Below are 27,467 nucleotides of genomic sequence, written 5' to 3'. Positions count from 1 at the left end.
GATGTCACCTCTCCCCCATATAATGCCCCATGCAGGATGTCACCTCTCCCCCCCATATAATGCCCTATGCATGATGTCACCTCTCCCCCCATATAATGCCCCAAGCAGGATGTCACCTCTCCCCCCATATAATGCCCCATGCAAGATGTCACCTCTCCCCCCAATATAATGCCCATGCAGGATGTCACCCCCCCCATATAATGCCCCATGCAGGATGTCACCTCTCCCCCCATATAATTCCCCATACAGGATGTCACCTCTCCCCCATATAATGCCCCATGCAGGATGTCACCTCCCCCCCCATATGATGCCCCAAGCAGGATGTCACCTCTCCCCCCATATAATGCCCCATGCAGGATGTCACCCCCCCCCATATAATTCCCCATACAGGATGTCACCTATCCCCCCCATATACTGCCCCATGCAAGATGTCACCTCCCCCCCATATAATGCCCCATGCAGGATGTCACCCCCCCATATAATTCCCCATACAGGATGTCACCTCTCCCCCATATAATGCCCCATCCAGGATGTCACCTCTCCCCCCATATAATGCTCCATGCAGGATGTCACCTCTCCCCCTCATATAATGCCCCATGCAGGATGTCACCTCTCCCCCCATATAATGCCCCATGCAGGATGTCACCTCTCCCCCCAATATAATGCCCATGCAGGATGTCACCCCCCCATATAATGCCCCATGCAGGATGTCACCCCCCCATATAATGCCCCATGCAAGATGTCACCTCCCCCCCATATAATGCCCCATGCAGGATGTCACCTCCCCCCATATAATGCCTCATGCAGGATGTCACCTCTCCCCCCCATATAATGCTCCATACAGGATGTCACCTCTCCCCCTCATATAATGCCCCATGCAGGATGTCACCTCTCCCCCCATATAATGCCCCATGCAGGATGTCACCTCTCCCCCCATATAATGCCCATGCAGGATGTCACCCCCCCCATATAATGCCCCATGCAGGATGTCACCTCTCCCCCCATATAATGCCCCATGCAGGATGTCACTTGTTCCCCCCCATATAATGCCCCATGCAGGATGTCACTTGTTCCCCCCCCATATAATGCCCCATGCAGGATGTCACTTGTCCCCCCCCCACCATATAATGGCCCATGCCTCCATACATATAAAAAGAAATCAAATACTCACCTCACTTCTCACCTGCTGCCGCTGCTCCGGACCCCTCACCCGTGCCAGTGTCTTCCCGCTCTATGCTGCCTGTGACGGCTCAGGAGAGAGAGCAGTGTAAAAACGTCACCACACCCTCTGACCTGAGACGTCACAGTGCAGCAGCCGCGGAACAGACCGGAGCTGCTGCGGAGGCACGGGGAGAGGTAAGTATTGTGCCGGCTGCCGGGGCCCTGAGCAAGCGGGGGAAAGCGAGCGCTGACACCGGCACCTCACCGCTCATGGGTCCCATGGCGTGACGGGGTGCCCGATGGTGAGTGGGCCCCCCCGCCTGCTCAGGGCCCCGGCACTTGCCCGGGTGCGCCGGGTGCTGACGCCAGCCCTGTCTATATGAGTGTCTGTATACTGGTATATTTGCAGTGTAATCTGTGTTCTGTATGGTCATGCTATTGGGGAATTGTTTGGGCACTTTGTGGATGTGATATCTGAGTAGTGTATGGTGGGATCATTTGGGCACAGATTAATGGTTGAAAATTATTATAATCCAGTAGCTTCCATGAAATTACATCGCTGAAGAGCGATGATTTGGATCTTTTCGGAAACACACCTCTATAATACTGCTCACACTAATCTGTTAATCAAGATGAACTAATTTATTGATTTCTTGACAGAACATGATCTCCCTCCACTAACCTAGCCTCAACAGGGGTGCGGATCTGTGTCTGGCATTGATAGCATACTGGTGCAAGCTAAAAGCCTCAATCTACACAGCAACAATATGGATTTCCATCTATTAAATAAAATATTCCCTACATGCACATAAAGGAAGAGCTAGTCTATTTAATATGTTTTCATATTTTGTGACATGTCCTTTGAAGCAACAAAAAGCAGTGATAAAATAATTGTACATTTAGTTTGTTCAGTTATTGTTGGCATATTTTTTTCCATTGTGTGTATTCCTTACTTGACTGCTTTTGATTAAGATGAATTGCGGAGCCTGTAATATTCAAGAAACACATATAACAGGAACTTTCTTAGATTAACTGTTCTACTGAGTGCCTAAAGGAAATCTGTCACCAGGATTTTCCCACCTGATACAAGCAGCATAATACAAGGACAGAGACCCTGATTCCAGCGATGTGTCACTCACTGGGCTGCTTAGTGTAGTTTTAATAGTATCACTGTTTTATCAGCAGGAGATTATCGCTAGAGGACTAGTAATCCTGTGGCCATTAGTCATCCACATTCATTAGCTCTGTATTACCCCGCCTCCACCACTGATTGGCACCTTTCTGCCTATTTAAAGTGTACACAGAAAGCAGCCAGTCAGTTATGTGGGTGGGGTTAAACAAATAAGATTCAGAGAACACAGAGTTACACATTGCTGGAATCAATATATCTACCCCTACATCGTGCTGCTCTCAAGAGTAGCAAAATGCCAAAACTGTAGAAAAAAAGACATGGACCGCACATCCAAAAATCATACCAGTGTATGATTTGGAGTAGCAAAAACCTGGGGATAGATTCTCTTTAAGCAATTTCACTTATCTTGGGAAGTTGCCTGCTGCTGTCATGGGTTTACCCAACAGAGAGGAGTTTCTTTCAGCAGTGCAGGAGTTAATCTGCTCAGCTTTGAGTCTCTGATGCTTCAGTCTTGGAGGTTCTCAGCTGTGCAGTATCAGCCACTCCCCTCTCCTATATAGTCTCTGCTCTGGCAATCTAGAATGCCAGTGTTAAGTCTTGTAGTGTCTGGTGACCAGTGAAGGAGTCGGTATTTGGTAGAGGCGTTTAAGGAGCGTTGTTCTGTGACTGTTGCTTGGTGTTTTGGTTGTGTGCATAGTCCCTTCCTTTTCTACTTTTGTTTACGTTCCTAATCCCTTCGGTGTTTTCCTGCCGTTATCTATAAGTGCATATTTTGTATGTTTGGTATTTACATTTATCTCTGTAGGTCCTTTCCTTGTTTGTCTGGTTTGTGTATTTACATACACTATTCCTCCCCACTTCCCTTGGTAGGGGAGGGGACGGATAAGGGCTGATTCAGGAGAAGAGCAAGGTACCTGGCCCCAGCATCTTCACCATCAGAAATAACCTTGGGAGCAGGGATAGCTAGGGTGCCCCTTATGTTAGGGACAGGGTAGGAGCCCCAGGTCCCAGGTCATCAGACAACAGTAGCTTGACAGCTACCACATAAATATCCCTCACTGCTATAGGCCCAGTTGAGCCCATACATGATTAAATATGTGTATATATATATTTATATATATAATATATATATATACAGTACAGACCAAAAGTTTGGACACACCTTCTCATTTAATGATTTTTCTGTATTTTCATGACTATGAAAATTGTACATTCACACTAAAGGCATCAAAACTATGAATTAACACATGTGGAATTATATACTTAACAAAAAAGTGTGAAACAACTGAAAATATGTCTTATATTCTAGGTTCTTCAAAGTAGCCACCTTTTGCTTTGATGACTGCTTTGCACACTCTTGGCATTCTCTTGATGAGCTTCAAGAGGTAGTCACCGGAAATGGTTTTCACTTCACAGGTGTACCCTGTCAGGTTTAATAAGTGGGATTTCTTGCCTTATAAATTGGGTTGGGACCATCAGTTGTGTTGTGCAGAAGTCTGGTGGATACACAGCTGATAGTCCTACTGAATAGACTGTTAGAATTTGTATTATGGCAAGAAAAAAGCAGCTAAGTAAAGAAAAACGAGTGGCCATCATTACTTTAAGAAATGAAGGTCAGTCAGTGCGAAAAATTGGGAAAACTTTGAAAGTGTCGCCAAGTGAAGTTGCAAAAACCATCAAGCGCTACAAAGAAACTGGCTCACATGAGGACCGCCCCAGGAAAGGAAGACCAAGAGTCACCTCTGCTTCTGAGGGTAAGTTTATCCGAGTCACCAGCCTCAGAAATCGCAGGTTATCAGCAGCTCAGATTAGAGACCAGGTCAATGCCACACAGAGTTCTAGCAGCAGACATATCTCTTCAACTACTGTTAAAAGGAGACTTTGTGCAGCAGGCCTTCATGGAAAATAGGTGCTAGGAAACCACTGCTAAGGACAGGCAACAAGAAGAAGAGACTTGTTTGGGCTAAAGAACACAAGGAATGGACATTAGACCAGTGGAAATCTGTGCTTTGGTCTGATGAGTCCAAATTTGAGATCTTTGGTTCCAACCACGGTGTCTTTGTGCGACGCAGAAAAGGTGAACGGATGGACTCTACATGCCTGGTTCCCACCGTGAAGCATGGAGGAGGAGGTGTGATGGTGTGGGGGGTGCTTTGCTGGTGACACTGTTGGGGATTTATTCAAAATTGAAGGCATACTGAACCAGCATGGCTTACCACAGCATCTTGCAGCGGCATGCTATTCCATCCGGTTTGCATTTAGTTGGACCATCATTTATTTTTCAACAGGACAATGACCCCAAATACACCTCCAGGCTGTGTAAAGGCTATTTGACCAAGAAGGAGAGTGATGGGGTGCTCCTCCACAGTCACCAGACCTGAACCCAATCGAGATGGTTTGGGGTGAGCTGGACCGCAGAGTGAAGGCAAAAGGGCCAACAAGTGCTAAGCATCTCTGGGAACTCCTTCAAGACTGTTGGAAGACCATTTACGGTGACTACCTCTTGAAGCTCATCAAGAGAATGCCAAGAGTGTGCAAAGCAGTCATCAAAGCAAAAGGTGGCTACTTTGAAGAACCTAGAATATAAGACATATTTTCAGTTGTTTCACACTTTTTTGTTAACTATATAATTCCACATGTGTTAATTCATAGTTTTGATGCCTTCAGTGTGAATGTACAATTTTCATAGTCATGAAAATGTAGAAAAATCTTTAAATGGGAAGGTGTGTCCAAACTTTTGGTCTGTACTGTATATATATATATATATATATATATATATATATATATATTATTATTTTTTTTACACCTTGTATGTTATATTTGAGTGTAAAAAGCAAAGACAAATTACATTAACATTTATGATTTTTTTTATTTTAATCTGTGGTCCTAGAATAAATCACATAAAATATTAAAACAAAATCTGAAATCTATACCAGTACAAATACATATGTTTTTCTCCTTCTAATACTTTCAACCCCATAGAAAAAATCCCCTCCTCCCCTTCCCTTGTTATTAAAAAAAAGAAATACTGCAATAAGCACCAGTTCATTGTGGGCTGCTGGCGAGCGTTAATGAGGATGTAACAATATCTAGTCAGGTTCGGTGACGAGGGTACAATATATGTGCCCACATTACTGTAATGATTAGGACGCATTTGCTGCAACTTGTGCAAATATTGCAGTTTTATGTTGGTCATTTCATTACCCTTCACAGTCAAACCATAAATTGTCCTGCAAATGATCATTTCTTCTTTGGCCAAGTAACTAGTCTGACAAGAGTCTCCTATAATTGGTGATGAAGTGTTGGTTCTAGGAGGTTGCACAATGTTCTTTCTCTTGGCTTCCCGGTGCTCTCTTCATAAAACCCTCTTCCGTTAGCAGCGTGTTCATCTCGTTCTGCCGGTGCTCCTTATCACGGTACGAGTCCCCGTGCCTCTGTCTTCTTTGGCTACAAGCCTTACCAATGAGGAAGAAAACTTCAGCTACATTTAGAACAATGCAGACTCCTGAAGCCGAGAGCATGAAGACTGTAAAGATAGTTTTCTCTGTGGGACGAGATACGAAACAGTCCACGGTGTTGGGGCAGGGGTATGCAGTGCATTTGACAAGTCGTATCATGGCATAACCAGGGTAGATGAGGTAGAATATGTACATGAAAGCTCCTTCAAAGGCGATTCTGAAGACCACACTCAGTGTATATGTCCACCACAGGGTGCCAGAGATTCTGACCTTTTGCTTTTTCACTTCTGCCAGTTCTTTAGGATCGTCGTGGCCAGACAGACGTAAGATCTTCTTCTCCTGGTGCTGCACATGAGCCACATGCATAGCCACAAGGAGGGCTGGTGTGGACACGATAATGAGCTGAAGGGCCCACAGCCGAATGTGAGAGATAGGGAAGAAGTGATCGTAGCAAACACTGTTACATCCAGGCTGTTGGGTATTGCAGGTAAATGAGGACTTTTCATCTCCCCAGACACTCTCTGCAGCCACGACAAGCACCATTATACGGAAGATGAAAACCACAGAGAGCCATATGCGTCCAATCCCAGTGGAATGGCGGTTCACGCCACTCAAAATGGCATATAATCCTGCCCAGTTCATTGCGTATTAGCTCTGTGGATAAAACAGATAAGAACATAAATATACTTGGAAACTTTCATCCAAGACTTTATTAACAGAAGAGCATAATCAATATACACTATGCCAATACATGTAGTACTGTTAGTGAATACGTTGTTTTCACATTGTGTTTAGCCGCCTACAAGACTTCATCAGGGGTTCCAACTCAAAACCTAAAAAAAAAACACATTTCAAGAAGTAACTCCTGACAAAGCCATTGATTACAATGATACAAACGGAATACAAAGTTTGCACCTTTGGACTCCATTAGGTCTATTTTCCAGCGCACCTCGCTATTGTGTCCAGCATACTTTGTACTCAGTTAGCCTTGTTGTATTCAATGAATTTCCTTTAGGGATCCTGTCTGAATCCCATTTTTGGGGGATTATGACAGACCCCCTGATGAAGCCTTGAACATGGAGTTCTGCTAAATGCAGTATGAAATTAACCTAAACCTCAATGGGAGTTCGCATGACAGTTTTGGATCAAGCAAACAAACACATTAAAGGAGATTTATCAAAACTATGCAAATGAAAAATTGGGACATAGCAATCACCTTCCAGCTCTTATTATACCGTGGTCATTAAGGCTTAGGCTACACAGCGACATGTGTCGGACCACACTGAAAGCGCATTGACACATTGCAACATTCGATGAAATATTTTTTGATGGTGTTGCATTGCGACCTGCAACCTCCTGAGACAAAGTCACATAGGTTTTCAAATGTGTTGGATTTTCTGTTGCTGGTTGCAATGCACTTGCGGTAGACTTCAATACAAGGCACACATGACATGCAACTTTTAGGCGTTGTGTTTTGCTGCAGATTTATATGCAAATTTACAGCTGCGTTTTGCAGTACCAGCAAAGTCTATGAGAAACCAGAATTCTGTGTTCACACATCCTGTTTTTTGTTTTTTTTGTTTGCTGCGTATTTTGTGCCTTGGTTGGGTTTTTGGAAAATAGAGCATGTCACTTCTTTCAGCGTTTTTTCAGTGTTTTTTTCCCCCTTACGAAGTAATGGGTGGTGAAAAAAAATGCTGAAAAAACTCTCTAAAAAACGTAGGTAAATTTTTTAAGCGTTTTTGATGGCAAAATAGAATGGGGTTCTTTTTTTTCACAGAACTTTATGTACATGCATAAACAGAGACAGGGCAGTGAAAAAAAAAACGCGTCAAAAAATCCAGCAAAACCTGCAGATTTGACGCAGCCGATTTCCTGCCAGAGATCAGTTTTGCTGCAGATTTCTGACTGAAAAAAACACATGTGTGAACATCGCCTAACAGTAAAATCACAGCAAGTAGCAGACAAGTTGCACAAATGACTTTTCAGAGAACTGCTGTTATGTGACACATGTCACTGTGTAGCCCCAGCCTCATTGAGTGCTGGAAGCTGATTGATTCATTGATTAGGCAATCAATCTCCAATTTGATAATTCTCCAGCATTCTTCCTGAATGGATGTAAATACTCAGCCTGCCACAAGGGGCAGAAAGATTGCCAGTAGTATTGAGCCACCCCCGTAGTGTTCGGGTTCGGTTCGGTTCGCCGAACGGTTCGTCGAACACCGTTAAAACCAATGGCAGGCAAACAAAAACACATAGAAAACACCTTCAAAGGTGTCCAAAAGCTGACAAACTGCTGAGAAGACACAACTATCACATGGAAAAGTGACAAGTTCATATAGTCATGCGAAAAGAAAAGAGGTGGAGGAGTAAAAGGAGGGGGAGACACAGATATAGGCATGTCATGCCCTTCTAAAATCAAGAAAGGCTGGAGTAAAAATCTAAAATCAGCCTACCAACACCCAGACGTCGTGAAAAGAAAATTAAAAAAAGAAATATCTTTAGGTAGAATGGCAGTTCCATTCAGAACACTTTCCTTACAAGACGTAGTGGTATCCCCGTTGGGAGTCGTGCCAAAAACGGAACCCAAATAATTCGGACTAATCCACCATTTGTCATATCCAAGGGGCAGGTCAGTAAACGACAACATCGACGCGGAACCAAGTACAGTAGTATATACTGTACCTCCTTTGACAAGACAATCAGGCGGGTCAAGAAGTTGGGAAGGGGCACCCTAATGGCCAAAACAGACATTGAGGGGGCGTTCCGGTTACTTACTACTAGAGATGAGTGATGTTCGCCAATCTCAAATTCTAGCTGTTTTGGGCGGTGTTCGAGTCGTTCGACGAACTCGAACGATTTGCAAAAAATTCGTCTGTTCGAGGTTATGTTCGATAACTGTTCGTGCACCAAAAGCGTAACTGGATTTTTTCACAGTAATACTTTTAATTAGTGATGAGCGAGCATGCTCGCCACTGCTCGGTATTCGCCCGAGCATCTCAGTACTCGAGATGCTCGGAGCTCGCCGAATACTTTCGAGATGCTCAGGCCGGAGCTCGGGTCCCCGTTCTGCATGTCTGGTGCTATTTAGAGCATCAAATCATGGCGGGATTGTCTGCCACTCACTGTAATGCCACAGCCATGATGGTTGTGGCATTACAGTGGTTGCCCAAATCGATGGGAACAGTGCTCACAGTGAAACATGAAAAGCCGGCAATTCAGCAGCGGCATACACCGATACCCGACAATTTAGAACAGAAAGAATAGAGCATCACACATAGATTAGATAGATAGAAACATGTCAGTCACATATATAATAAGTACAGTGACAGTGTTGGTTACTGTACTTGTCATTTAGTGTTAAAATAAAGGATTGATTTAAAAAAAAAATTGGCGTGGGGTTCCCCGTAATTTTAGTCTCTAGCGGAGGTTAAGCAGACAGCTGGGGCAGATGTTTGAAGCCTGGGAAGGGGGTAATACCCACGGAGCTTCCCAGGCTACTAATATCAGCCCCCAGCTGAATACCTAGCCTTTACTCATCTCTAATTGCCTGATATTCCTAGACATTTGTGTGGCGAGTGTGGGTGGGATGTATCTAGAGATCTGTATGGATCTTTATTGTCCTGGTTCTACATTGCATGAGGGTTGCAGTCACTTGCATTCATGTTAGAAAATATTTAAAAAATGTGTTAAATGTGGTTACAGTACTGTTCTCATTATAGATCTTTAGGAGAGCACCGTTGCTCCCTGCCTCCTGTCTTCCTGCAGGGCAATGAGGGGGTTGGGGTGAAGGGGGGAAGCAGTGCACTTCTGAATGACTGGCGGGTCGGATCAGATGAGTTTTCCAAGGTTCTAAGTGAAAGCAGCTTTTCCTCTGCAGCAATGAGGCGCTCACGGACACTGCATCTGGCAAGCTTCAGAGGAGTGTTTGCAATCTTTAAAGCTTGCATGTGCGCACACCATGTCTAGGAAACTGGCCACCGCTGATGGAGTGTATGGAGGTGGCCGGTAAGCTAGGCAACAAGCAGTAGACAATAAAATAACCCTTTCATGACCTTGCAATTTCCTGTTTTTTTTTTAGCTTTAGTCTTTTCATTACATGGTAAAACTGATATAATTCTCCAGATCAGTTTCAGTATGCAGCTATCAATCATGTATGTTTTTTTTATTTTTTTATTTAAGTGATAAAAAAAATTGGAAATTTGTAAGGAAAAAAAAATTTCCTTATGCCCGGTAGTGTTTTGAGTTTTTGGGAAATGAGGCTAAATACATAGGCTGGCGTTCACGGGAGGATCATAATGACAGGAACAGGGGTCATCAGCAGACCCCTGGCTGTCCTGATAACCCATCGGCGCCCAGCGATCATGTGACAGGGGCACGAATGGGTGGGATGAATGTTGTACTTCCGGCCGACGCAGGTTAAATACCAATGTCAGTGATTGACAGCGGGATTTAACTAGTTAACAGCTGTTGGTGGCGCACCACTCCACCTGCGGCTGTTAAAGGCTCATGATGGCTGATTAAATCAGTCATCATATGCAGGGAAAGATGTGGGCTCGGCATACGAGCCCATATCAAAGGCAAGGACACAACCTTTGTCAAAATATACGTCAAAAGTCATGAAACGGTTAAAAATCAGTTTGTTTTTTAGAATAGGGACTATTTTTAATAAGAGGTAAATTGCTAAGTGCAGTTTTTTTTTACAAGTACTTTGCATTTTTACTTTTTTTTTTCATAATAATAAGACATCCCCTTTAAAGATTTTCTATCCACAGTTTAATTAAACTTTTAAACAATAGTTATGGGTCTGTTCACTGATCTGCTCGCAATCAAGCATGAGCGAGCCACTGATCAACAGTATGGAACAGGGGCTATAGAAGATGATTTGAAAGTTTATTCATCATTTAAGGAAAAGGGCAGTAATTATGTGCCCTAAGGAAGTGAAATAATTAATTCTATTCAACCCTTCATGTAGCTGTGCGCTCACTGGCAGAGAATGTCACACTAGGAATAGATAGCAGCTTGTGTGCCATGATGTCGCTTTCATATGATTCAAGTCTTGTGACTTTCCTTTTCTTCCTATAGAAGTAATCTGAAAATTAACATTTGCGTTGTCAGACAGGCACCCACCATAAAAGTGAAAAGTAACATTGTTTCTATATCTAGGATCAGCAGCACAACTTTTCTATTGACTCGGCAGTACGAGAATGTTTTATAAGTAGAGGATTGTAATGACGTAACAGTAACGAGCTGTTATCTAGGTCAAAGCCTATTGAAAATGACATTTATCAAGCTGCAGAAATGTTTTACTGTTTGCAATTAAACCTGGTTTTCTTGGAATAACATTGGCATGTTCTTGATAGCCTTGCACTTCTCTTCAGCACAGTATAGAGATGATACAAGCTGTTGAAATTCAAATTTGTCAACTATTTAAAAATAATCGAATGCAAATCGCAGGTATAAGACTCTGAGGTCTCCTAGGACGGTATCCAATCCCTTTCAAGTTTTTTAACACAAACATAATGTCAAAGGGACCAAAATATATGGCTATGGGTGAGCGGATAGAAAGTGATCTTCACTGCGGTTTTGTCACACACACTATGGGCCCGATTCTTCAAAGCTTTTATGCCAGGTTTGAAAAGTTGGAACATTTTGGTGCAACTCAAAGCTGCACTGAAATTTTGTGTCTTATGGCGCTCTCATAACAATTTTTCGCACACAAAGTGACAGGCAGAGTGAGCGGAGCTGAGGCACGAAAGGGTTGTGGCACTCTCCGCTCATCAAATTATTGACATTCACTACACCACTAATCTCCAGCAGTGACCTAACACCCCCGATTCATGAAGAGGCGAGCACCTCTTGATGAATCAAGAGTGTCTGACTCCAGCACGCCTCCTCATCAAGACCAACATCAAAAAACGTCGGTCTTGATGAACCAAGGCCTATCTGCACAGTATATTCGAGATTTTATGCCTTTTTACTGTACTATGTGATGTGCTATATACTATACTATGAGCTGTGCTATATACTATACTATGTGATGTGCTATATACTATACTATGTGCTGTGCTATACCATGTGATGTGCTATATACTATACTATGTGCTGTGCTATATACTATACTATGTGATGTGCTATATACAGTTATATGAAAAAGTTTGGGCACCCCTATTAATCTTAAGCTTAATGTTTTATAAAAATTGGTGTTTTTCCAACAGCTATTTCAGTTTGATATATGTAATAGCTGTTGGACACAGTAATGTTTCTGCCTTGAAATGAGGTTTATTGTACTAACAGAAAATGTGCAATCTGCATTCAAACAAAATTTGACAGGTGCATAAGTATGGGCACCCTTATCATTTTCTTGCTTTAAATACTCCTACCTACTTTTTACTGACTTACTAAAGCACTTTTTTTGGTTTTGTAACCTCATTGAGCTTTGAACTTCATAGCCAGGTGTATGCAATCATGAGAAAAGCTACTTAAAGTGGCCACTTGCAAGTTGTTCTTCTGTTTGAATCTCCTCTGAAGAGTGGCATCATGGGCTCCTCAAAACAACTGTCAAATGATCTGAAAACAAAGATTATTCAATATAGTTGTTCAGGGGAAGGATACAAAATGCTGTCTCAGAGATTTAACCTGTCAGTTTCCACTGTGAGGAACATAGTAAGGAAATGGAAGAACACAGGGACAGTTCTTGTTAAGGCCAGAAGTGGCAGGCCAAGAAAAACATCAGAAAGGCAAAGAAGAAGAATGGTGAGATCAGTCAAGGACAATCCTCAGACCACCTCCAGAGAGCTGCAGCATCAACTTGCTGCAGATGGTGTCACTGTGCATCGGTCAACTATACAACGCACTTTGCACAAGGAGAAGCTGTATGGGAGAGTGATGCGAAAGAAGCCGTTTCTGCAAGCACGCCACAAACAGAGTCGGCTGAGGTATGCAAAAGCACATTTGGAGAAGCCAATTTCTTTTTGGAAGAAGGTCCTGTGGACTGATGAAACCAAGATTGAGTTGTTTGGTCATACAAAAAGGCGTTATGCATGGCGGCAATAAAACACAGCATTCCAAGTAAAACACTTGCTACCCACAGTAAAATTTGGTGGAGGTTCCATCATGCTTTGGGGCTGTGTGGCCAATGCCGGCACCGGGAATCTTGTTAAAGTTGAGGGACGCATGGATTCCACTCAGTATCAGCAGATTCTAGACAATAATGTTCAAGAATCAGTGATAAAGTTGAAGTTACACAGGGGATGGATCTTTCAGCAAGACAATGATCCAAAACACCGCTCCAAATCTACTCAGGCATTCATGCAGAGGAACAATTACAATGTTCTGGAATGGCCATCCCAGTCCCCAGACCTGAATATCATTGAACATCTGTGGGATCATTTGATGAGGGCTGTCCATGCTCGGCGACCATCAAACTTAACTGAACTGGAATTGTTTTGTAAAGAGGAATGGTCAAAAATACCTTCATCCAGGATCCAGGAAATCATTAAAAGCTACAGGAAGCGACTAGAGGCTGTTATTTTTGCAAAAGGAGGATCTACTAAATATTAATGTCACTTTTCTGGTGAGGTGCCCATACTTATGCACCTGTCAAATTTTGTTTGAGTGCAGATTGCACATTTTCTGTTAGTACAATAAACCTCATTTCAAGGCAGAAACATTACTGTGTCCAACAGTTATTACATATATCAAACTGAAATAGCTGTTGCAAAAACACCAATTTTTATAAAACATTAAGCTAAAGATTAATAGGGGTGCCCAAACTTTTTCATATAACTGTACTATACTATGTGCTGTGCTATATACTATACTATGTGATGTGCTATATACTATATTATGTGCTGTGCTATATACTATACTATGTGCTGTGCTATATACTATACTATGTGCTGTCCTATATACTATACTATGTGATGTGCTATATGCTATACTATGTGCTGTGCTATATACTATACTATGTGATGTGCTATATACTATACTATGTGCTGTGCTATACCATGTGATGTACTATATACTATACTATGTGCTGTGCTATATACTATACTATGTGATGTGCTATATACTATACTATGTGCTGTGCTATATACTATACTATGTGATGTGCTATATACTACACTATGTGATGTGCTATATACTGTACTATGTGATATGCTATATACTATACTATGTGATGTGCTATATACTATACTATGTGATGTGCTATATACTATACTATGTGATGTGCTATATACTATACTATGTGATGTGCTATATACTATACTATGTGCTGTGCTATATACTATACTATGTGATGTGCTATATACTATACTATGTGCTGTGCTATATACTATACTATGTGATGTGCTATATACTATACTATGTGCTGTGCTATACCATGTGATGTACTATATACTATACTATGTGCTGTGCTATATACTATACTATGTGATGTGCTATATACTATACTATGTGCTGTGCTATATACTATACTATGTGATGTGCTATATACTATACTATGTGATGTGCTATATACTATACTATGTGCTGTGCTATATACTATACTATGTGCTGTGCTATATACTATACTATGTGCTGTGCTATATACTATACCATGTGATGTGCTATATACTATACTATGTGATGTGCTATATACTATACTATGTGCTGTGCTATATACTATACTATGTGCTGTGCTATATACTATACTATGTGATGTGCTATATACTATACTATGTGCTGTGCTATATACTATACTATGTGCTGTGCTATATACTATACTATGTGATGTGCTATATACTATACTATGTGCTGTGCTATATACTATACTATGTGCTGTGCTATATACTATACTATGTGCTGTGCTATATACTATACTATGTGCTGTGCTATATACTATACTATGTGCTGTGCTATATACTATACTATGTGCTGTGCTATATACTATACTATGTGCTGTGCTATATACTATACTATGTGCTGTGCTATATACTATACTATGTGCTGTGCTATATACTATACTATGTGCTGTGCTATATACTATACTATGTGATGTGCTATATACTATACTATGTGCTGTGCTATATACTATACTATGTGCTGTGCTATATACTATACTATGTGCTGTGCTATATACTATACTATGTGCTGTGCTATATACTATACTATGTGCTGTGCTATATACTATACTATGTGCTGTGCTATATACTATACTATGTGATGTGCTATATACTATACTATGTGCTGTGCTATATACTATACTATGTGCTGTGCTATATACTATACTATGTGCTGTGCTATATACTATACTATGTGCTGTGCTATATACTATACTATGTGCTGTGCTATATACTATACTATGTGCTGTGCTATATACTATACTATGTGCTGTGCTATATACTATACTATGTGATGTGCTATATACTATACTATGTGCTGTGCTATATACTATACTATGTGCTGTGCTATATACTATACTATGTGCTGTGCTATATACTATACTATGTGCTGTGCTATATACTATACTATGTGCTGTGCTATATACTATACTATGTGATGTGCTATATACTATACTATGTGCTGTGCTATATACTATACCATGTGATGTGCTATATACTATACTATGTGCTGTGCTATATACTATACTATGTGCTGTGCTATATACTATACCATGTGATGTGCTATATACTATACTATGTGCTGTGCTATATACTATACTATGTGATGTGCTATATACTATACCATGTGATGTGCTATATACTATACTATGTGCTGTGCTATATACTATACTATGTGATGTGCTATATACTATACTATGTGCTGTGCTATATACTATACTATGTGCTGTGCTATATACTATACTATGTGCTGTGCTATATACTATACTATGTGATGTGCTATATACTATACTATGTGCTGTGCTATATACTATACTATGTGCTGTGCTATATACTATACTATGTGCTGTGCTATATACTATACTATGTGATGTGCTATATACTATACCATGTGATGTGTGTAGCATCGGTGTCTCTGCCCCGTTCTAGGCAGAGACGCCGTCCCTCTCACCTCCCCGCTCCTGGCGCGGCGTCCTCCAGCGCTTCTCTCCCCGCTGCTTCCGGCACGCGCTCCTTACCCGGCAGTGTGCTTAGGGCGCGCGCGCGCGCGCTCCCCCTCTCTTAAAGGGACCGCGCGCGCCGTCCTAAGGAGTCCCTGGCCAATTGCCGGAGGACCTCCCATATAAAAGGCACCTCCTCCAAAATGGAGGTGCCCGAGCAATGTTGTTGCACTGTTCACTACTCTGCTTCAGCCCTCAGGTCCCGTTGCCAGTTACCTGCCAGATACCTGCCAGATTCCTGCCAGTCTGCTGTCTAATTCCTGCCTGATATCCTGCTACCTGCCTGCTAGCCTGAGGTCCGACGGTCTGCCTTCCAACTTCTGTCAGTCTGTCTAAGGACCAGCTTGCCCGCTCACCTGGGAGCGCACATCTTCTACCTGCCTGCTTGTCTGAGGTCCGACGGTCTGCCTTCCAACTCCTGTCAGTCTGTCTTAGGACCAGCGTGCCCGCTCACCTGGGAGCGCTCATCTGCTGCCTGTCTGCTAGCCTACCAGGAGGCTCTGCCGTCACGTGCTGTGACCACCCGCCTGTCCAGAGACTCCTGCCCGCTCACCTGGGAGCGCTCATCTGCTACCTGTCTGTTGGTCTTCCTGGAGGGTCCGCCGTCACATGCTGTGACCACCCGTTTATCCAGAGACTCTCGCCTGCTCACCTGGGAGCTCACGTCTATCATCTGCCGCCTGTCACGCTGTCTCTGTATACTGGAGGTAGGGAGCCTAAGCTGACCCTAAGCTGGGGCCCTGACTAATCCCTCAACCTGGAGGTACTGTTAAAGGTACAGAGGTCCAGGCCGCCAGCGTAACCCCTACCTCCTGAGGATCCCTGCACCTAAGTAATCTAGTCCTGAGAAGGACCCGATCACAACAAAAGGGGACAAGTAATAATATGCCCACACACAGTACTTAGACGGACGAGACAGTACAAGGGAAAAACCAAAACCACCTTGCATACAAAAACTACACAACTACAACAGAGGGAACACCAACGGGAAAGGAGATAAATGATAAAGCGAGGAAGGGAAAAAACACTCCAAATACACTTATCTCAGAAACTCCAAATACCACGATCCGCTCTGTTAGTCTGCATGAAATGCTTTCACCGACACTTCCCAAACAGACCAGCAGGCATTTGAAGGAGTCTCACTACAGCAGCATTGATTGCAGCTGGGTGAGGCTGGACCTCGTCTAGCACAGAGAGAGAAAGAATTAACTCCCTCACTGCCGAAAACACAAAGCACCAAAAAGTCAGCTGCGAGAAGTCAGGCTGTGTAATCGTGACGATCTTCGTGGCGACACACCCGTGACAGTACCCCCCCTTCTACGAGGGGCCTCCGGACCCTCAGGGCCAGGTTTATCCGGGTGAGTCGTGTGGAAGGCCCGAACTAATCGGTCTGCGTTAATATCCGACGCAGGAACCCACATCCTCTCCTCAGGACCATACCCTTTCCAATGAACCAGGTACTGAAGGGACCGGCGATTAAAGCGTGAATCGATGACCCTCGATACCTGAAACTCCAAGTTACCATTGACCACCACTGGAGGGGGAGGTAAAGGTGACGGTACCACCGGCGCCACATACCTCTTAAGCAACGATCTGTGGAACACGTTGTGAATTTTAAACGTAGGGGGGAGGTCAAGACGGAATGCCACCGGATTAATAATAGAACTGATTCTGTACGGCCCGATGAACCTGGGACCCAGTTTCCAGGAGGGAACCTTAAGTTTAATATTCCTGGTAGACAACCATACCCGATCGTTCACACTTAAGTCCGGACCAGCCACTCTCCTCCTATCAGCCATACGTTTGTATCGGTTCCCCATAGTATTCAGATTCTTCAGCACCCCTCTCCATACTGAAGCGAGTGATGAGGAAAATCGTTCCTCCTCAGGAACCCCCGAAGAGCCCCCCCTACTGAAAGTACAAAACTGGGGGTGAAAACCATATGCCCCAAAAAACGGGGACTTACCAGTGGACTCACTCCGCCTATTATTAAGAGCAAACTCTGCCAGAGGTAAGAAAGAAGCCCAGTCCTCCTGGTTCTCTGACACAAAACACCGGAGATATATCTCCAAGCTCTGGTTCATACGTTCCGTCTGACCATTGGTCTGAGGATGAAAAGCCGATGAGAATGACAAATGCATCCCCCGCCGTGCACAAAATGCCTTCCAGAACTTGGACACAAACTGAGACCCCCGATCAGACACCACCTCGGAGGGTACCCCGTGAAGCCTCACAATCTCCCCAATGAACACCTGCGCAAGAGTTTTAGCATTAGGGAGAGCCGGAAGAGCGATAAAATGTGCCATCTTGCTGAACCTGTCCACTACAACGAGTATGACCGTTTTACCCGAAGACGGAGGGAGGTCCGTAATAAAGTCCATAGACAGATGAGTCCAAGGACGCTCCGGGATCTTCAAAGGTAAGAGGGCCCCAGACGGACGGGTATGTGAGGTCTTAGAGCGCGCACAAACCCCACAGGACGCGACAAAAGTTACCACCTCCTTATGTAAGTTAGGCCACCAAAACCGACGCGAGAGGAGATCCGCAGTTGCTTTACTCCCCGGGTGTCCTGCCAAAACTGAGTTATGGTGTGCCTCGATCACCTTTTGTCGCAACTGATCTGGAACAAACAGTCTCCCCGGAGGTCCAACAGGGGCGTCCCCCTGAGCCTCCAATACCTCCTCCTCCAGCTCAGAGCATACTGCCGAAACCACCACCCCCTCCTGAAGGATAGGAATCGGGTCGTCCGTATTCCCGGCCCCAGGGAAACTACGAGATAAGGCATCCGCCTTTACATTTTTTGACCCAGGACGATATGTAACGACAAAATTAAACCTGGTAAAAAACAATGACCACCTAGCTTGTCTGGGATTCAGACGTTTCGCGGACTCCAGATATAGCAGGTTCTTGTGATCGGTGATGACGGTGACCGGATGGACTGCCCCCTCCAAAAAATGGCGCCACTCCTCAAAAGCTAACTTAATGGCCAAGAGTTCCCTATTGCCGACATCGTAATTCCTCTCAGCGGACGACAATTTTTTAGAGAAAAAGGCGCACGGATGCCACTTACCAGGGGACGAACCCTGTGACAATACTGCTCCCACCCCTACCTCGGAGGCGTCTACCTCTACAATGAATGGCTGTGACGCATCAGGTTGAATGAGTATGGGTGCCGAGGCAAAACATTTTTTCAAGGAGGAGAATGCTTGACAAGCCTTGTCCGACCACCTAGAAAAATCCGTCCCCTTTTTAGTCATGTCTGTGAGAGGCTTAACCATGGACGAGAAATTACGAATGAACTTCCGGTAATAATTAGCAAACCCCAGGAAACGTTGTAGTGCCTTAAGATTCTCTGGCCGATCCCACTCAAGAACTGCCCGCACTTTCCCAGGGTCCATACGAAAACCGGACGCTGAAACCAGGAAGCCTAAAAACTGGAGTTCCTGTACGGCGAACACACACTTTTCCCATTTGGCATACAGTTTATTATCCCGCAAGATCTGTAACACCTGCCTAACGTGCACCTGATGAGACACCAGATCCGGCGAGTAAATTAAGATATCATCCAGATATATGACAACAAACTGTCCCACCAGGCGGCGAAAAATGTCATTAACAAAGTGTTGGAACACCGCCGGGGCATTAGTCAGACCGAATGGCATGACAAGGTTCTCATAATGCCCCTCCGGAGTGTTAAACGCCGTCTTCCACTCATCCCCCTCCTTCATCCTAATCAGATTGTACGCCCCCCTGAGATCCAACTTAGAGAACCATTTGGCGCCCACGATCTGATTAAAGAGATCGGGAATAAGTGGGAGCGGATACGGATCTCGGACCGTAATCCGATTAAGTTCACGGAAATCCAGGCAAGGGCGTAGGCCTCCATCTTTCTTCTTAACAAAGAAGAACCCCGCAGCCACCGGTGAAGATGAAGGTCTAATATGCCCCTTAGCCAGACTTTCTGAAATATAATCCTTCATGGCCTGCCTCTCAGGACCAGAAAGGTTATACAACCTAGCTTTAGGTAACTTGGCCTCAGGGAGCAGTTTTACAGAACAGTCATACTCGCGATGAGGAGGTAGTTCCTGACACCCTTTCTCCGAGAATACATCCTCAAAGTCCGCCAGAAATGGAGGTAAGACCCAAGGAGTAACCGCACCGATGACCGTGTTCATGCAGTTTTTAGTACAGAATTTACTCCATTGGCTTATCTCTCTGGTTTGCCAATTAATAACCGGGTTATGCTTAGTTAACCAAGGAAGGCCCAACACTATAGGAGTGGGAAGACCCTCCAACACGTAGCAAGACAACAGTTCTTTATGTATCGCCCCCACTTGAAGTTTTACGTCATGCACAGCTTGCAAAAAACTTCCCTGACCGAGAGGCCTGGCATCGATCGAGAATATGGGGATGGGTTTAGCCAACTCACTCAATCGCATACCTTGAACCCGGGCAAACCGAGCATCAACCAGATTAGCCCCGGCCCCACTATCCAGAAGAACAGATATCCTCTCAGTTCTCGTACCCACCACCACCTCCGCCGGTACGAGAAACTGAGACGAACCTAGGGACGAAATACCTACTCCCAGATTGCCGTCCACCACACAACCTGGGATCAACAGTTTTCCGACGACTCTTCACTCTGCAAGGGACGGGATGGGCACCCCCCAATAAAATGTCCCTTTCTCCCGCAGAAGAAACACCTTCCTGTCTTATGGCGCACCACCGGTCCCCTCCCCCGAAATGATGTCCCTCCTAATTGCATAGGCTCCTCTGGACTGACCAGGGGAACCACCATATGAGGGGACCTTGTAGGAGGTGGAGTCATCACAGGGGGTAGAGTTATCCCGCACCTCTCCCGAAGCCGTCTGTCAACGCGAATAGCAAGGGCCATAGCGGCTTCCAGTGACGCGGGAGAGTCATACTGTGCCAACACATCCTGTAATTTGTCGGATAAACCTTGACAAAACTGGCTCCTAAGAGCCGGGTCATTCCACTGGGTGTCCGTGGCCCACCTACGGAACTCCGAACAGAATTCCTCCGCCAGACGATCTCCCTGCCGGATCCTACGTAACTTAGACTCAGCAAGGGAGATCCGATCTGGGTCATCATATACGAGTCCCAAAGCAGCGAAAAACCTATCCACTGACTGGAGAGCCGGGGAGCCCGGGGGAAGAGAGAACGCCCAAGATTGTGGGTCCCCTTGTAGGAGCGAGATGACAATTCCCACCCTTTGTTCTTCACTCCCCGATGACCGAGGCCGCAGCCGAAAGTACAACTTGCATGCCTCCCGGAAAACAAAAAACTTGTCCCGCCCCCCAGTGAACCTGTCAGGGAGAGCTACTTTAGGTTCTGGTCCGGCTTGCTCCTGAGGATGCAAAACCTTGGACCTAACGTCCGCCAGCTCCATGGACAAACTCTGCAACTGCCGAGCTAGACCGGCTACTGGATCCATGGTAGCTGGAGAAAAACTAAGTGGGTCGGTGAAAATGTCACGCTGTCTCTGTATACTGGAGGTAGGGAGCCTAAGCTGACCCTAAGCTGGGGCCCTGACTAATCCCTCAACCTGGAGGTACTGTTAAAGGTACAGAGGTCCAGGCCGCCAGCGTAACCCCTACCTCCTGAGGATCCCTGCACCTAAGTAATCTAGTCCTGAGAAGGACCCGATCACAACAAAAGGGGACAAGTAATAATATGCCCACACACAGTACTTAGACGGACGAGACAGTACAAGGGAAAAACCAAAACCACCTTGCATACAAAAACTACACAACTACAACAGAGGGAACACCAACGGGAAAGGAGATAAATGATAAAGCGAGGAAGGGAAAAAACACTCCAAATACACTTATCTCAGAAACTCCAAATACCACGATCCGCTCTGTTAGTCTGCATGAAATGCTTTCACCGACACTTCCCAAACAGACCAGCAGGCATTTGAAGGAGTCTCACTACAGCAGCATTGATTGCAGCTGGGTGAGGCTGGACCTCGTCTAGCACAGAGAGAGAAAGAATTAACTCCCTCACTGCCGAAAACACAAAGCACCAAAAAGTCAGCTGCGAGAAGTCAGGCTGTGTAATGGTGACGATCTTCGTGGCGACACACCCGTGACACCGCCACAGGTCGTACCAATCCTTTACCCAGAGACTGCCCCGGTCACTTGCCGTGACCTCCTGCCCGTTCATCCAGAGACTGCCCCGGTCACTTGCCGTGACCTCCTGCCCGTTCATCCAGAGACTGCCCCGGTCACTTGCCGTGACCTCCTGCCCGTTCATCCAGAGACTGCCCCGGTCACTTGCCGTGACCTCCTGTCCGTTCATTCAGAGACTGTCCCAGTCACCTGCTGTGACTGCCTGCCCGTCTACCCTGGTCGCCACCCGCTCCCTTACAAGGACCGCCCCCTTGTATAGTAGCTCAGAGGTTCCGCCTCCCAGACCCGTTACAGTTTGCTCGGGCCATGGAACCCGGTGGCACCCAAGCTCCCTCGCTCTCGGACCTGTGTCATGAACTGTCCCATCAGAGGTCCCAACAGGAGTCCATCCTGGGTCACCTGCGGAATGTCAATTCTCGCCTGGACACTCTGACTGCTCTGCCTGCAACCACCGCCAGTGCCATGACTCGCAATCCGGCAGCTCCACTGCCCACTAATAACATGGTATCCTACCCCGGACCCCGGCTTTCTGCACCTCCTCGTTTCGGAGTCGACTCCGCCCAGGCTCAGGGCTTCATAAATCAGTGCACCCTGCACTTTGAACTCCTGTCTCACCAGTTTAACTCCGACCGGGCCAAAATTGCCTTCATCATGTCCCATCTCACCGGGGAGGCCCTGGCCTGGCTAAATCCTCTATGGGAGAGAGGAGACCCCCTGGTGTCCGACTTGCCTGCCTTTCTCACGGCTTTCCGGAAAGTCTTCGACGAACCCGGACGGAAGACCTCATCCGCATCATCTCTGCTACGCCTCCGTCAGGGAAGTCTCACCGTGGGCCAATATGCCATACGGTTCCGTACCCTTGCCTCGGAGCTGGCCTGGGATAATGACGCTCTGGTTTCCGTCTTCTGGGAGGGTCTGTCCGGCCGTATTAAAGATGAACTTGCCGGTCGGGACATTCCTACCACTCTCGATGACCTTATAACTCTTGCCACCCGGATTGACCTGCGGTTCCAGGAGCGTGCCAAAGAGGTCACCCGTGAGAGGAGGGTTCCACGTCTAGCTCCTACTTTTCAGAAACCCGTCACTCCCTCCGTCTCTCCTCAGCTACACTCTCCTGAGCCTATGTAGGTCGACCAGACCAAGATGGTCGGTTCTCGCCAAGAATCTCGCCGAGCCGAGGGAAGCTGTTTCTATTGTGGCAGTATAAAGCACTTCATCCATTCCTGCCCGGAAAAACCGGGAAACGCCAGTGTCTAGGACCACTCGGAGAGGTCGTCCTAGACAAAAGTAAGCCCTCTCCGTCTCTGACCTTACCGGTCTCTATTGCTTGGGGAGAAAATAGTCTCTTTGAACTCGCCCATCTGGATTCTGGAGCTGCTGGAAACCTCATCTCCCAGTCTCTGGTAGAGAGATACCATATTCCCACCAAGTCCTTGGCTGAACCATTGTCAGTCGCCTCCGTGGATGGAAGACTTCTCTCGGAGACCATCCTGCTCGTCACCGAACCCATAACCCTGCAGGTGGGAATGCTGCACTCTGAGGAGATCTCATTCCATGTGCTGTCCGGACTTTCTCACTCCCTGTTGCTAGGTCTACCTTGGCTCCAGACACATGAACCCGTATTGAACTGGCGGTCCGGTGAAGTACTCCGATGGGGTCCTGACTGCCATAGGACCTGCCTGGTCCCGATCTGTCCACTTCGCCCTCAGCCTACTCCAGCTAACTTACCTGGTCTCCCGGCTCCCTACTGGCCCTATGCGGACGTCTTCGGTAAGAAGGAAGCTGAGACGTTGCCACCCCATAGGCCATACGATTGCCCGATCGACCTGGTACCTGGCACCACTCCTCCCCGTGGGCGTATCTACCCGTTGTCTGCAGCCGAGACCCGAGCCATGTCTGAGTACATTGAAGAGAATCTGGCTAGGGGATTTATCCGAAAATCTACCTCCCCGGCTGGAGCCGGATTCTTCTTTGTCAAAAAGAAAGACGGCTCGCTACGTCCCTGTATTGACTACAGAGGACTCAATCTCATCACGGTAAAAAACAAATATCCCCTGCCACTCATCTCCGAATTGTTTGACCGTCTCAAGGGCGCCAGGATCTTCTCCAAGCTGGATCTACGAGGAGCGTATAATCTGGTCCGTATCCGTCAAGGAGACGAGTGGAAGACGGCATTCAATACCCGGGACGGTCACTACGAGTACCTTGTGATGCCCTTCGGTCTCTGTAATGCTCCCGCGGTCTTTCAGGAACTAGTCAACGACATCTTCCGTGACCTCCTGTACTCCTGCGTAGTGGTATACCTGGACGATATCTTGGTCTTCTCTCCGGATCTCCCCACACACCGGAGGGATGTTCGTCAGGTCCTGCTTAGGCTTCGGCAGAACCACCTTTACGCCAAATACGAGAAGTGCCTCTTCGATCAGACCTCCCTTCCGTTCTTGGGCTATGTCATCTCCCAAACAGGTCTGCAAATGGATCCCGAGAAGCTCTCTTCCGTTCTAAAATGGCCTCGTCCTGAAGGTTTGAAGGCGATACAGCGATTCCTGGGCTTCGCTAATTATTATCGTCTTTTCATCCCACACTTCTCGTCTCGGACTGCTCCCATATCTGCACTTACCCGTAAGGGGGCTAACCCCAGGACATGGTCGCCTGAAGCCGAGGAGGCCTTCCTTTCCCTAAAGAAAGCCTTCGCCTCTGCTCCCGTCCTGCACCGTCCGGACTGTAATAAACAATTCTACCTGGAGGTTGATGCCTCCTCCTCCGGAGCCGGAGCGGTGCTCACCCAGAAGTCTTCTACCGGGAGAATGGTAACGTGCGGCTTCTTCTCCAAAATCTTCTCCTCGTCGGAGCGCAACTACTCCATTGGAGACCGGGAATTGCTAGCCATCAAATTGGCACTGGGAGAGTGGCGCTATCTGCTTGAAGGGGCTCTCTACCCGGTAATTATCTACACGGATCACAAAAACCTGGCATATCTCCAAAATGCCCAGAGACTCAATCCTCGCCAGGCCCGGTGGTCGTTGTTTTTTGCCCGCTTCGACTTCATTCTTCATTTCCGTCCGGCGGACAAGAACGTCAAAGCTGATGCCTTGTCCCGGTCCTTCCTGTCCTCCGATCAAGAGGAGGAACCTACGCACATCATCGACTCCTCCAAGGTGATGAATGTGGCCCCCTTGGATCTGACTCGTCTTCCACCCGGTAAGACGTTCGTAGCTGTGCCAGATCGGGAGAGGGTTCTTCGCTGGGGACATTCTTCTAAACTAGCTGGCCATGCTGGCCAAAAGAAGACCTTCCAACTTATTACCCGGCATTACTGGTGGCCTACCCTGCGTAAGGACGTGGTAGACTTCGTCGCGGCCTGTTCATCCTGTGCCCGTAACAAAGTTCCCCGACATCTACCTGCCGGCCATCTCCTGCCCCTTCCCGTACCTGCTGCTCCTTGGCAACACATCGCTATGGACTTTATCACCGACCTTCCAGTTTCTGCCGGTTGTACTGTCATTTGGGTTGTCGCTGACCGTTTTTCTAAGATGGCCCACTTCATTCCCCTGCCTGGTCTTCCGTCTGCACCCGAGCTGGCTAAAGACTTTATCCGCCACATCTTCCGTCTCCATGGTCTGCCCCTCCACATCGTGTCGGATCGTGGGGTTCAGTTCACCTCTCGCTTCTGGAGAGCCACATGTAAGCTGCTGGACATTACCCTGGATTTCTCCTCCGCTTACCACCCTCAGTCCAATGGTCAAGTGGAGCGGATCAATCAGATCTTGTCCAGCTACCTCCGGCACTTCGTTGATGCTCACCACTCGGACTGGGTGGATCTCTTACCATGGGCCGAGTTCTCTTATAACAACCATGAGAGCGAGTCCTCTTCCAAATCCCCGTTCTTTATAGTCGGTGGCCAACATCCCCGGATTCCACTTCCTGTCTCCGTTTCTGTGGACAACCCTGCTGCGGAGTCTCTTGTCAGCGAATTTTCTACTATTTGGGAGAGCACCAGGTCCGCTCTTCTTCTCTCCTCTGAGCGGATGAAGAGATATGCTGATAAGAGACGTCTGGATCCGCCCCAATTCCGTCCGGGAGACAAGGTTTGGCTCTAATCCAAACATGTGCGGCTCAAAGTACCCTCCTACAAGTTGGGTCCTCAATTCATCGGCCCCTTCGAAGTCCTCAGGCAAATTAACCCTGTGGCCTACAAATTAAAACTCCCGGCCACCCTACGGATCCCCAACTCCTTCCACGTATCTCTCCTCAAACCCATTGTCTTTAACTTTTTTTCCAAAAATCCAGGTGCCCCTCCTGCTCCGGTTTCCGCTGATGACATCTTTGAGGTAGAGAGTATTCTGGCCTCCAAGAGGGTAAGAGGAAAAACCTTTTTTCTGGTAGATTGGAAGGGGTTTGGTCCTGAGGAGAGAACTTGGGAACCCAGGGAGAACATCAACGCCCCGCTTCTCCTTGAGAAATTTCTTTCTGGCCAAAAAAAGAGGGGGCCTAAAGGGGGGGGTACTGTAGCATCGGCGTCTCTGCCCCGTTCTAGGCAGAGACGCCGTCCCTCTCACCTCCCCGCTCCTGGCGCGGCGTCCTCCAGCGCTTCTCTCCCCGCTGCTTCCGGCACGCGCTCCTTCCCCGGCAGTGTGCTTAGGGCGCGCGCGCGCTCCCCCTCTCTTAAAGGGACCGCGCGCGCCGTCCTAAGGAGTCCCCGGCCAATTGCCGGAGGACCTCCTATATAAAAGGCACCTCCTCCAAAATGGAGGTGCCCGAGCAATGTTGTAGCACTGTTCACTACTCTGCTTCAGCCCTCAGGTCCCGTTGCCAGTTACCTGCCAGATTCCTGCCAGTCTGCTGTCTAATTCCTGCCTGATATCCTGCTACCTGCCTGCTTGCCTGAGGTCCGACGGTCTGCCTTCCAACTCCTGTCAGTCTGTCTTAGGACCAGCTTGCCCGCTCACCTGGGAGCGCTCATCTGCTGCCTGTCTGCTAGCCTACCAGGAGGCTCTGCCGTCACGTGCTGTGACCACTCGCCTGTCCAGAGACTCCTGCCCGCTCACCTGGGAGCGCTCATCTGCTACCTGTCTGTTGGTCTTCCTGGAGGCTCCGCCGTCACATGCTGTGACCACCCGTTTATCCACAGACTCTCGCCTGCTCACCTGGGAGCTCACGTCTATCATCTGCCGCCACAGGTCGTACCAATCCTTTACCCAGAGACTGCCCCGGTCACTTGCCGTGACCTCCTGCCCGTTCATCCAGAGACTGCCCCGGTCACTTGCCGTGACCTCCTGCCCGTTCATCCAGAGACTGCCCCGGTCACTTGCCGTGACCTCCTGCCCGTTCATCCAGAGACTGCCCCGGTCACTTGCCGTGACCTCCTGCCCGTTCATCCAGAGACTGCCCCGGTCACTTGCCGTGACCTCCTGCCCGTTCATCCAGAGACTGCCCCGGTCACTTGCCGTGACCTCCTG

The 27,467-nt window shown here is 46.8% G+C and overlaps 1 protein-coding gene across 2 annotated transcripts in view; it reads right to left on the bottom strand.

Annotated features, from left to right (window-relative positions):
• Positions 1–5,142: 5,142 nt before the first annotated feature.
• GJB1 (gap junction protein beta 1) overlaps positions 5,143–27,467 on the bottom strand; it is a 38,322-nt gene continuing 15,997 nt past the window's right edge. For both annotated transcript variants that reach the window (XM_073640988.1, XM_073640989.1), the window contains exon 2: positions 5,143–6,405. In XM_073640988.1, the coding sequence (XP_073497089.1) occupies positions 5,602–6,393 (792 nt within the window). In that variant the 5' untranslated portion in view covers positions 6,394–6,405 and the 3' untranslated portion in view covers positions 5,143–5,601. The remainder of the gene's footprint in view (positions 6,406–27,467) is intronic.

This window comes from Phyllobates terribilis, unplaced genomic scaffold (genome assembly GCF_046119375.1).
Source record: "Phyllobates terribilis strain yellow unplaced genomic scaffold, ASM4611937v1 Scaffold_7__3_contigs__length_470593459, whole genome shotgun sequence".
In the NCBI taxonomy this organism is placed as follows: domain Eukaryota; kingdom Metazoa; phylum Chordata; class Amphibia; order Anura; family Dendrobatidae; genus Phyllobates; species Phyllobates terribilis.
The sequence above is the reverse complement of the archived record's forward strand: the minus strand, read 5'-3'. Positions and strand labels throughout refer to the sequence as shown.